The sequence below is a fragment of the Leptonychotes weddellii genome, chromosome 8 (genome assembly GCF_054177405.1).
Source record: "Leptonychotes weddellii isolate Sample4059 chromosome 8, ASM5417740v2, whole genome shotgun sequence".
Classification (NCBI taxonomy): Eukaryota; Metazoa; Chordata; class Mammalia; order Carnivora; family Phocidae; genus Leptonychotes; species Leptonychotes weddellii.
The window spans coordinates 79,243,002-79,255,810 of NC_138376.1; the positions used below are offsets into that span (position 1 = coordinate 79,243,002).

Below are 12,809 nucleotides of genomic sequence, written 5' to 3' on the forward strand. Positions count from 1 at the left end.
TTTTTTAAAGATTTACTTATTTTAGAGAGAGAGCACACACACATACACACTCCCGCACAAGAGAGGGGGGAGGGGGAGATGGGGGCGGGGAGGGACAGAGAGAGAGAGAGAGAGAATCTCAAGCAAACTCCCTGCTGAGTGTGGAGCCCAATGTGGGGCTCGATCCCAGGCCTCTGAGATCATGATCTAAGCCGAAACCAAGAGTCGGACGCTTAACCAATTGAGCCTAGGTACCCAGGCACCCCTCAGTCCAACAGAATTTTAAGACATAAAAAAATAGGGGATCCTGGGTGGCTCAGTTGGTTAAGCATCTGCCTTTGGCTCAAGTCATGATCCCGGAGTCCTGGGATCAAGCCCCGTGCTGGGCTCCCTGCTTGGTGGGAGGCCTGCTTCTCCCTCTCCCTCTGCTTGTGTGCTCTCTCTCTCTCTGTCAGGTAACTGAATAAAATCTTAAAAAAAAAAAAAAAATAGTAAAAAATAGTAGTAAGTAGAGGCAGACACAGAGATGTGACATCTGAAATTCTCAACAAAAAAGTGAGAAAGAAAGCCATAAAAAGTATAGTGGGGTTTAAAATACCACACAATGGAGCACCTGGGAGGCTCAGTTGGTTAAGTGTCTGATTCTTGGTTTCGACTCAGGTCATGAACTCAGGGTCCTGAGATGGAGCCCCATGCTCAGCAGGGAGTCTGTCTGATATTCTCTCCCTCTACCCCTACTCTATCTCTCAAGCATCTCTCTTTCTCTCTCTCAAATAAATAAAACTTTAAAAAAGTAAACAGAGCTTTTTTATATTACATATATTATATAAAAGTGTATATATATATATAGATATATATAATATAAAAGTAAAATAAACCAGCATAGAATAACATAAAGATGTTCATAATGAAGACCAGAGTTATCAGGAAAAAGCAAAAATATATTTACATTTTAGAAACACTATTATAAGGGGAAAAATTATTTAATAAAAAATTTCAAAAGGAAGGGTAGTAAATACATTATTTATTTAGAAAACTTTTTGTCATAATTAAAAGGAAAGGTAAGTTTTGGTACTGAAAGGAGTAAGTTATCCTAATTTAGAAAGCTTACTACAGTATAGCCCATTCTCAAAAAGATATAAATAAGCTGGGTATAATATATTTACTCCATCTTTACTTCCATCAATAAAATTAACTGAACAAGTGATTTGGAAAATAAGGTATGGAAATAGATGTGAAAAAGAATGAGCAGGAAAAAGGACACCAAAACAAAGAGGGTGACAATGATGCTTTTTAGAAAATAAAATATCAGGGGCGCCTGGGTGGCTCAGTTGGTTAAGCGACTGCCTTCGGCTCAGGTCATGATCCTGGAGTCCCGGGATCGAGTCCCGCATCGGGCTCCCTGCTCGGCAGGGAGTCTGCTTCTCCCTCTGACCCTCCCCCCTCTCATGTGCTCTCTCTCTCTCTCTCAGTCTCTCTCTCAAATAAATAAAATAAAAATCTTTAAAAAAAAAAAAAGAAAAGAAAATATCATTATAATACAAAGTAAAAATGAACTTAAGTATATTTTCAAGAAAAAATATTAGTAAACAATTTAATAAATTATTAAATATGACAGTTATTTAAATATTGAATACAATGACCCACGACCCTCTTCCCAAGGCAAATATTGGTCAAAAAAAATCACCAAATCCAGAAAGCCTTGAATACTGTCAGTCATAACTGATAATACAACTTAAGCTACTCAAGGGACAAAATATTTACCCATTTCTAGCTGCCAAATGAAGGGGCGTACAGCCTGAAATATCTTGATAGTTAGGATTTGCTCCTTTCTTTAATAGCAGGACCAAGCATTCCACCGAACCACAACTAAAACAATATTAAAAACAGTTCAGATACATTCAACAATCAGTTGACATACACCTCAATTAAAAAAACAAAAAGCTCCATTAAACACATTTTTAAGGTCCATTATTAACCTACAATTTGATTTAACTTGTCATAAATAGTAAATATCCTCTACTTTCAAGAAGGTACATTCTACTATGAAAGCTATGAAGTATTTGAGATGTTCAAATAAAGCAAAATAAAGTATTAATACATAAAAGAAACCACATAGTACTCTCAATTCTTTAGCCTTCCAGAAGCCAAACTTATTATGAAAAATTAATTTTAACATATCTACCTAAGTCCTGAAAGGAAGTTAAGATATCAATTAATTGATTGATTACATATGTAACTGGAAGATTATGGATTAAAATCATTCTCATACCTAAGTAAAAAATATAAAGCCAATGGCTTCATGTGCAGTTAACATATAAAATTTCATACTGGTTGGATGAGAGAAAATTTTCAGTGAATGTACTCTCTCAAGTACATCCAGGAAAGATAAACTACTGATCTGACCTAGAACAAGCTAAGATAGTAGATGTGAGACTTGAGTCTGATCTCAAGGTTGACGTATCTAGAAAAAGAATGCAAACACAGCACACTATGCTCTAAACAGAATAAAGAACTATTCAGCAGTCTATTCTCATCTCTTCCCATAACTATTGTGGGACAACACTGATCCAAAGCTTACTGATCACTGTGCTAGACCAGACTTTAATCCAAAATATCCTCCTTCTTACTTTGCTGCAATGTGAAGCAAGCTTCTTTTCACACGTCCAAATGCATAATTGACATCAAACTTTGAATTTGATAGTAGCTCAGAAACAGACCTAAGCCAAAAGAAAATTAAAAGAATCAATATGTTAAAAAAAAAAAAAGTTTTAAAAAACATAGTAACTCAAGTTAATTGCCCTTTAGTTACTCTAAGCAATTATCCAAAAAGTTCTGTCCCAAGTCAGTCAAAAAACAAAGCACTATTCTCTAAGCACAGCATAGTAGCCAACAGTTTCATCCAAAAAACTGCACTGGGGTGCCTAGGTGGCTCAGTCAGTTAAGTGTCTGATTTTCGGCTCAGGTCATGATCCCAGGGTTCTGGGATGGAGCCCCACATCAGGATCCCTGCTCAGTGGGGGGTCTGGTTCTCCCTCTGCCTCTCCCCCAGTTTGTGCTCTTTCTCTTTGTCTCTCTCTCACTCTCTCTCTCTCTCAAATAAAATCTTAAAAAAAAAAAAAAAACTGCACTGACCTATAAACTGGTGTTGAAGGTTTCCTCATCTGCTGATCTATATCATCTGCTCCGAAGATACCTAAGTTGGCTTCAGTTCTCCCTAGATTCTTGAGAAACAAAGAGAGTTGGGCTAGCTGCTCCCCTTGCAAAAAGTATAGCCTCCCTATATTAATTTTGGCCAATTAAGAAAAATCAGATTTAGGGCGCCTGGGTGGCTCAGTTGGTTAAGCGACTGCCTTCAGCTCAGGTCATGATCCTGGAGTCCTGGGATCGAGTCCCGCATTGGGCTCTCTGCTCAGCGGGGAGTCTGCTTCTCCCTCTGACCCTCCCCCGTCTCATGCTCTCTCTCATTCTCTCTCTCAAATAAATAAATAAAATCTTTAAAAAAAAAAAAAAGAAAAATCAGATTTAAACATGTTTTAGTTGTATCACACAGGAAGTTTAAAGCAAAAAATTATTTATATTTTAAACTTGTTTCAAAATAGTTTCCTTGTCACCTTATTATACCAACTACCCAATGGCTAACCACAGCAGAGCTGCCCGCTACAAGTATAAACATCTCATCACCCAGCCAGATAACTATATCTCATATGCGCCCTGTAAAGAGTGTCCACACTACATCAATAAAAAGAACATCAAAGCAGAACATTAGGAAGTAAGTTTCCATCAGCCCTAACCTTTTGCAATAAAGATCAGTAGTGACCTCTAACGGAAACCATCACAATGTTGTTCTAATTGTCAGTGACCAACCAAATAACTGACTTAATATCTGATAATTCATTCAGAACATCTCTTACCATAGAATTTTACAGTTGAGATGGACCTTAGAAAATCTTGGTTTTTATTTCACAGACAATAAACTATAAAAGAGGTTAAACAGCATGTCCCAGGACAACATCTATGTCCAAACTGTGTTTGTGCATGTATATGTATACAACATAGGTAAATTTATACTTCTCTTGTATTTTTTTTTTTTTTTTTTTTTTAGTTTTTGAGAGGTTTTGTTTCTTTCTTTCTTTTTTAAAGTAGGCTCCACATGCAGTGTGGAGTCCAACACGGGCTTGAACTCATGACCCTGAGATCAAGACCTGAGCTGAGATCAAGAGTCAGATGCTTAACCAACTGAGCCACCCAGACGCCCTTCTTTTTCATATTTATACAAAAAGCATAAATTTGAAATAGGCACTCACCTGTGTTGATCAGCCATAACCATTGGCATTAATGTATAAACAGCAGTTTCATTATCTGAGTAAAAAACAAAACAAAACAAAAACTAAACAAAAAACAGAAAAAGAATTTATGTCCTATGTTTTTCCAAAGGGTGAAACTTAAAACTACCTCAGAGTTTTCCTAATTCCATATAAAAAGTGAGAAGAGGAGAAAGATTAAAGATAGTGTGGAATATCAGAGGCATTTCAAAATCTGCAACAATGCAGAATTTCTTATCCTAATGCTAGACCCCTTTACATCATCACCAAAGTGCTTAGCTTCTGGATTTGATGGGGAAAATGAGACCTAGTATTTTCTGTAGTTTTAACAACAGAAACTTCTTTTACTTCCAAAAAAGTGTTTACCGAGTTCATGTTTTATCAAACTTACATGTAGTTTGGGGGAATTTTAAGCATATATAGCGATTATAGATATATATATATGCTAAAATAATTTTTAAACATTAAATATACATAATACTTGCTTCTTGACAATATTATAACAAAGGGAATTATTTTAGAAGCTTTTACAAAACAGCATTAAAATCTTACTTTTCCACATTACTTTACACTTACGCACATTTTCCTTCATATCTTTTATGAAGTTCACAGAAATATGATCCAAAAGAAAAGGTTAAAAGTCAACAATATCTATGATATTGGACTATACTTATATAAATTTCAGCTTTGTTTGGATTTATTTTTATATATTACTAATGGTCATCTCAATTCAATGCATTTTAGAGGTTTATGGGTTTTTTTAAGTTATTTACAGAGAAGTAACTCTAACAACTCTTAAAACATTAATGCCAATGCTAAAATTAAAGTTTTAGGAGGAAAAAGGGTTTTTGCATAGTACCAAGGTATCTCCCCAAAATACTAATTACAAAGGGAAACAGTAAATTTACAGTGGAGAACCCAGCAGATACCACCTTGATCAACTGATAAAGGATAATGTCACCAGATATAATACATACTGATATCATGTAATATCATGTAGCCTCTGATACGATCCACCAGGAATAGAAAAAAGATCAGACAAACCCAAATTAAGGGGAATTCCACAAAAATACCCAAGCAGTCCTCTTAAAAAGTCTCAAGGCCAAGAAAAGTCTGAAGAACTATTACAGTGTGGGGAGGCTAAGGAAACATGGATGACTAAATGCAACATAGTATCTTGATTGGATGCTAAATTAGAAAAAGGACATTAGTGAGAAAACTCATGAAATTTTAATAAAGTCTGTAATGCAGTTAATAGTATTATGATAATGTTAATTCCTTAGTTTTGATAAGTGTACTATGGTTGTAACAAAATGTGAACATTATGGGAAGTTGGGAGAAGGATGCATGGGAACTCTGTACTATTTATGCAACTTTTCTGTAAGTCTTAAATTACTTAAAAATAAAAAGTTTTATCAAAAGAAGAAAAAAGGGGAATTGTTATCATTAAAAGAGTCTTAAGAGATGATTAACCAAGTAATAATATGTGGACTCTGGGTACTGATCCAAACAAATCAACTGTAAGAGGATGTTTCTGGGAGAAGAAAACTCAATAGGGACTTGATGATAATAAAAATCATTGTCATTTGTGCTGGCTCTACCAATAGTATTGTGGTTATGTTTGAATAAAGCAGTTTATAGATTTAGAAATATATACTGAAGAAATATATACCAAAAAGAAGGAAAAAAGTTATCAACATTTCTTCACATCTTTGTTCATTACTTCACTATTTGTAAGTATATTCATGAAAAGAAATTTAGTCCTAGTAGAACTATTCTGAAGTTTCAGCATGCAGAGGCAACAACTCTTACTACAAAAAAAAAAAAAAATCCTAGTCCTAACAGCCCACATGTTTTAAACCATTATCTTACAGGCACTGTTCTAAACGCTTTACATGCATCATCTCTTTTATCCTCACAACCACTTTATGAAGTAGGTACTATTATTATCCCCATTTTACAAACAAAAAAACTGAGCACTAAATTAAGTAACAAGCTGTGTGATGGTGGCACTAAGTCGTTAAGCTTGAATTCAAACCTGGCTGATTCCAGAGCCCACACAATAAAAATCTTACAGTACACCCAGTATACTACATATAGTAACCAAAAGGTCTACAATAAAATAGTCTTTTATGTGCAAAACACTCTAATTTGTTTTTGTTTTGGGGGGGGGGTTTTAAAGATTTTATTTATTCATTTGACAGAGAGAGACACAGTGAGAGAGGGAACACAAGCAGGGGGAGTGGGAGAGGGAGAAGCAGGCTTCCCGCTGAGCAGGGAGCCCGATGCGGGGCTCGATCCCAGGACCCTGGGATCATGACCTGAGCCGAAGGCAGACGCTTAACGACTGAGCCACCCAGGCGCCCCTCTAATTTGTTTTATTTCTCTTTTTTATTTCCTTTTTTAAAATGCTGACTGCAATAAATTGTTCTCATTAACTACCGGTGAGTCACCACTAGCAGTTGAAAAATACTGCACTTAAGCCTCCCTGGGCATGGCAACATTTTTTCTCTCTCATATGATACACGCCCCAATAAACATCTGAACTTCCAAGCCATGACAATTTCATTAAGTCTCTCCATAATAAGCAAAGTCATAAACAAGAAGGACCCTTATTTTTAATTTAAACTTATAAATCAAGTTCGTACATAATTTTAAGTGAGCATAAGCTTCATAAGGTTCGCATGGGTTTTAATAGGGTGTTTATTTAGACAAAATTTAGATATAGATCTCACTTTTTAATTCACATATAACCCTATAAAAATATAACTCATACACCAAATGGTATGAGGAAATAAATATAACCACAGCTATGATGCTACAAGGAGACTATCCAGGAAAAGGTATACTATGAAAGAAGAGAATAAAATTTTTTCTCACTTGCTTCCTTCTCCACGCTCAGGAAGACACCTTAAGAACTAGGTATATAATTAAAATCTTCCAGAGTGATAAAAAAAAGTTTAATCTCTCACTTTTTCAGATATGTTGGCCATTTGATTAGTTGATAAAGTTCCAGAACTCTACAACTAAAAGGAAAACCTTGAAGAACAGGGAGCTCAGATTCATTATAACATACACTATTTCTCTTTAAACCATCAAATGGGAACAATTTTTTAAAAACTGATTATCACCCTAATCATCATTCAAATATATGCTAATATGGGCTCAAGTTCCATTATCTTATGAAACAAGCTACATTCACTGTAAATTCAGTAATTTAAGACTATTTTTTCCACATAATCAAACAATATAAACCAATTTTTAAAGTCCACTGAGAATCCATATCCCTAGAGTAATTTATTTCTCTTCACTTCCTCTCTCACAAGAATATTCCTATGTTAGCCCTGCCTAGGATGACTCAACAACCTGCACTCCATTATTTAGTGATAATACTTAGTGGTAATACTCAGGTTTTCATCATCCCAAAGAAATATAAATGTGCTCTACCAGAATCCAATTCAGTCAATCAAATCTGCAGTTTAATCCTATGCAACAAAGTTAATTTTAGAGTAAAAGCTGATTAAAAACTTTCTAACCTTAGTAATGTGTTCCAATCAGATGCTTATTAATCAGTGAATTCTAACATGGCAAAATAAGTATCTGAATATTTTCTAAATTTAGAGATCTCAGAACTTTTGTGCAGTCTTTAAAATGCAAGCCCAACAATCTGGATTTTTATAACTAGATTTTTATAACACATACACATACGCACTTGAAAGAGCGAATCTCAGAGAATTCAAAAAGAAAGATCTATCAGAACTTAGGGACCAAGACAAATTAAAGAAACAAGATGAGCAAATTCATTATAATTTAAAAAAAAAACAAATGAAAGCCAAGATGCCACTTTTGCCTAGCAATATGGGACAATGTTTCATTTTTACTTACTATTCTAGTTTCCAGGGACTCTCAAGACTGTTGGTGGAACCTTCTAAAAAAGTAAGTTGAGAGTTGATACTCAGAGCTTTACAAATGTTGACATAATTAGATCTATAATTCTTCTTCCACTTATTAATCCTAAGGAAAGACTTAGAGAAAGACTAAGACTTAAAAACTACAAAGCTGCTCCTCATAAAATCTATTATCAAAACAAAAATTAAATTCAGTATTTGTTACATGTATCCTATGAAAAGCTGCAAGGTCATGAGGCATATTTAAAGGTATTTTAAAAAGTGATGTTTTCTAAAAGCAAAATAATAGACCATATACCGTATGATCTTAATTTGGTAGAGAAAGACAGAAAAAAATAATAGAAGGAAATAAAATACTAACATTGTTTATTACTGAGTGGTAGAATAACCAATTTTTGAATTTTTCTTCTTGAAATTTTCTACAATGAAAATATATTACTTAATTTTAAGACCAGGAAACATTATCAAGGTCTTCTAAATCATATTTTTGTAAAAAATAGTGGGATATAAACTAAGCAACACAATTGCCAAGTCAATGAAACTGCATGCTGTGTTCTTCACTAACCTATACCAATAATTTGTGGAAAATGAATGAGGACAGCACTTAAGAAATGGACGCAAAGGTAAAAGTTGGAAAGAAAACACAGAAAGTAGAAGTTCAAGCTGGAAGTCTATAGTTACTAAAATCATAATTATTGGGTGCCTGGGTGGCTCAGTTGGTTAAGCGACTGCCTTCGGCTCAGGTCATGATCCTCGAGTCCCGGGATCGAGTCCCGCATCGGGCTCTCTGCTCGGCAGGAAGTCTGCTTCTCCCTCTGACCCTCCTCCCTCTCATGCTCTCTGTCTCTCATTCTCTCTCTCTCAAATAAATAAATAAAATCTTTAAAAAATAAAAATAAAAAAAATAAAATCATAATTATTTTCAGTCAACTACTTCATACTAGCAAAGTACCATGTAGAAAATTATTTTTCAGAAAGTCACATAAATCATCCCTATTCTTAATCCTAAATAGAGACTAGGGGGAAATTTTTTCATGAAAATTATCCACAAAGTTCCCATTCCCACATTTATTAGATGGCTCTCTCCTAACGTCTCCTATAACCTACAAATCACCTCTCCAGCAGCAATTCAAAGAAAGTTTTGAAAAATTAAAGATACACTAATACAATGCATTAGAAAAAAAAAAAAATCCCCAGCCTTAATTAACCTCCTACACCTTCTCTCACTGGGGCAAATGGAACGGAAAGCCTCCTAGAGGCAGCAAGGCCATATCCCACTGCCACTAAAACGTAGCAATTCGTGAGGCTGCAAACAAAACGGCTTTATTTTTCACCTTCTTTATTGCTAGTGCTTTCTTTGCCTGTTCTAAAGAAACCCTGGCACAATGAACTAAAATTCCTGAACTACAAGGATCATGCCTTATTCCTCTTTGTGGAAGGTCCCCAACCCACACTTATGTCTTATGAATAAACGAAGACAGGCAGGCATAATTTCAAAGTGTATATATACACACACGCACAGTACTTTAAGAGTACATACTTGATATTTAACACCCTTTTGTCTGTTTATTGTCAAAATATCAAAATACAGTACTCTCCATTTCCGAAAAGAAAAGAAAGGCTACTTAACTCCCGCTCTGCAGCTTAAAATAGAAATACTATTTTGGTGCATCTCTCTAGCCCCGGCTAGCAACGACTGTTCAATGACCCACAACTGTAATGTTTTCTGAATCCGGGTCTCCGCCATCCGACTGATATTTTTGCCCCGTTGCCAAAACCCCAGATCCACAGTCGGGAGATACTTCTGTCCTGCCTCTTCCAGCACCGGGGCCCGCAGAACCCAGACCCTCCAGCAAACTCCCACCTGCCTTGGTGGGAGCAGCGGTAGAGGGGTAGCCGGGGTTCCAGCTTGGCCCCTCCCAGCTAAAGAAAGTAAATGTGGGCGTTTTCTCGGCTTCGGGTTAGTTTATCCACCCGACCTCGCCGCAGCCCGAGCCCCGCCCCCGCCACGCCACGGCTGCCCCAGACACCCCTAACCCCTCGCCCAGCTCACCGTCGGGCAGCTCGACTGTGCGCGCGCGGCGCAGCGAGCGCGTCAGGCGGTTGAGCTGCTCCATCGCTCTCTCCATCCTCGGCGCGCCCTCCGCGCCCACCCCGCCGCGCCGGCGGCCTCCGCGCCTAACACCCTACATCCCGCCCCGGGCCCGTTCGGCGGGCGGAGGCACCGGCTCGCCCCGGATAACGCCCGGAGAGCTGCACGGGCCGCTCGAGGCCGCGTCCTCCGCCGGGGGTCAGGGACTGCCGGACCGACCACTGACGGGACACCCGCCGCTGCCGCTCGCGCCCTTCCTGCCACCGCCGCCGCTTCCCTCCCGGTTTCGCACGGCCTTCTGGGAACAGTAGTTCAGAGCCGGCGGACTCGCGCGCCTGAGGCGGAGCCATGCTGGGTGCGCCGGTGGCTCCGCTCCCAGACGACGCAGACGCCGTGGTAGAGAAATGAGTGCGGGAAGCGAGGCCGAGACTGGGCGTACCCCCAAGTTCGTGGAGAGACTTGCTGTGTGGCCCCACGCCCTCTCCGGCCCGCCAAAGTTGTACAGGAGAGGAGCAGCTTCTTTTAATTCTGTCACTCTCTTATATAGCAGATTGGGGTTTTGCACAGTTCTTAAAATAAATCCATCCTCTTCTTCATTCTAGTTTGGGTACATTTGTTTTCCAGATGCATGAACTGCTGAAAGAGTATATTTTTATATGTCAAACTTAAAAAAGAATAAACTCAAACAAATGCAAAGTAGAATACACTTTTCTCTCACTGCAAGTAGCTTAATTATTTGTCTCCCCTTTTGGGTGACTTCATGAGGGCAAAACACCACTCTATCTTGTGTCTTGTACTCCCATACTTACCACCTGACAAAAAGAAGAAACTTTAAGGAAGATATAGATGATGACACCCTGAAAGAAAATTATGGTTTCTTTGGTACAGTGCCGAAGCGTCAAGGTGATAACAGATCCCAGTGGGGAATCCAGACTTTTGTGAGTTGCAAAAAAATTTGACAATACCAACAAAGTGTGGAAGAAATGAATCATGAGGAAATGAGTGGGGAAAAATCGTGTTTGTCAGCTCTGCACAGAAGTTGAGCATAAGCCAAGGTAAAAACAGAAATTTGAGCAGCTGAAACATGAAAGAATCCAATCCAGGTAAATACAAATCTGGCTACACGCTGACAGTGAAAAGTTATGGGAGGAATTTTCTTGGATGCTGAAGTAATAAAAAAGCAAAGAGCTTGGACTTTCTCAACTTCTCCTTCAAAGAAGCAAAGCTATTCCCAACAAAAAAAACAAAGGCATTGTTCCTGCAGTGAATGGGCACATGTGTGTTGATGATATGTGTTGGCTGACCAAGAGAGTCTCACCTGCCCATCCAGGATATGCAGGGGCAGATGGTAGCTGGCATGGTGTTCCCTGCCAATGCCAACCTAAATCAGTTTCAGACTGCAGCTGTTGGTCAATTTTGTCATCACTGCAACAGGCTCAGGGCAGACCTCCTAACTAGTTAGTTCAGATGAGACCTAAACCAGTCTAACAAGATGGGAAGGTCAAAGCTTCAAAGGAATCCCAAATGCTACAGCCCAGTCTGGGTCATGCCCAACCCTTTCAAATGGAAATGCTTCAGCCTTTCTTGGCCTCCCCATTACCATTCAGATCAAGACCACTACCGTACAGAAGTTAAAACCTCAGCCCCTGTTATCACTACGACTCCCTAAGCTGTTACTCCATATAAATTATTTCCAATGTCCGGTGGGCATCAAGCCTGAAAGTCTGGGTACAGGGGCAGGATTGCCCAATAGTCTCCATAGGGGGCATTGTTCCCCATGCTGGTCACTGTTCTACATAGGAGCAGAAGATGCTGGAAGAATGCTGCTATAGATTGTCAGGTCTAAAGTCTGCAACATGATGCAGTCTCTTCAATAGCTCCAAGGTGTATGAAGCTAGAGTACTATTACAGGATTATCACCTCCTGTCCAGTAGAATTCTCTACAAAGATAGAAATGTTCGGGGCACCTGGGAGGCTCAGTTGGTTAAGCGTCTGACTCTTGATTTGGGCTCAGGTCATGATCTCAAGGTTGTGAGATCAAACCCTGTGTCAGGCTCTGCTCTGGGTGTGAATCCTGCTTAAGATTCTCTCTCTCCCCCTACCCTTTGCCCCTCTCCCCCAAAATAATAAATTTAAAAAACAAAGATTGAAATGTTCTATAATCTGCGCTGTCTAATGTTGGGGTTAATGGAGAGCATGAAATCAGCCATAATACCTGGCTTGCTAAAATGTAACACGGAAGCTGCTGGGGGCGATGGAAGGTTTCAGAGAAGGGCATAGGCCTTTGGAATGCTGAGGCCTGCATGACCACTCTGCCTTAGGAATGCCGCGGGGAGTTGCCTTCCCCGAAGCTTTCTTAGCGCAAACAGCCGCCCTGTGATCTAAGAGACTTATGCATTGTCCCCTAGGCTATGTTTAGCAGAATTCGGAGAACACACAGATTAGCATATCGTATCTTTCCTGTAAACAGATCCTCCTAGTTCCAGTAAGACCCCTCGTCACACA

At 38.7% G+C, this 12,809-nt stretch overlaps 1 protein-coding gene across 4 annotated transcripts in view; it reads right to left on the reverse strand.

Moving 5' to 3' along the window:
- The window catches only part of HACE1 (HECT domain and ankyrin repeat containing E3 ubiquitin protein ligase 1), a 103,181-nt gene extending 92,597 nt beyond the window's left edge, over positions 1-10,584 (reverse strand). The window contains exons 1-5 of one of the 4 annotated variants that reach the window (XM_081828723.1): positions 10,266-10,583; positions 8,190-8,232; positions 4,287-4,341; positions 2,610-2,699; positions 1,744-1,848 (exon numbers count right to left, since the gene is read on the reverse strand). In XM_081828723.1, coding sequence (XP_081684849.1) covers positions 1,744-1,848; positions 2,610-2,699; positions 4,287-4,315 — 224 coding nt within the window. In that variant the 5' untranslated portion in view covers positions 4,316-4,341; positions 8,190-8,232; positions 10,266-10,583. Of the gene's footprint in view, positions 1-1,743; positions 1,849-2,609; positions 2,700-3,114; positions 3,204-4,286; positions 4,342-8,189; positions 8,233-10,265 lie in introns of all 4 variants that reach the window. The other 3 variants (XM_081828724.1, XM_031031820.2, XM_006736862.3) reach the window with 3 other exon arrangements.
- Positions 10,585-12,809: the final 2,225 nt, after the last annotated feature.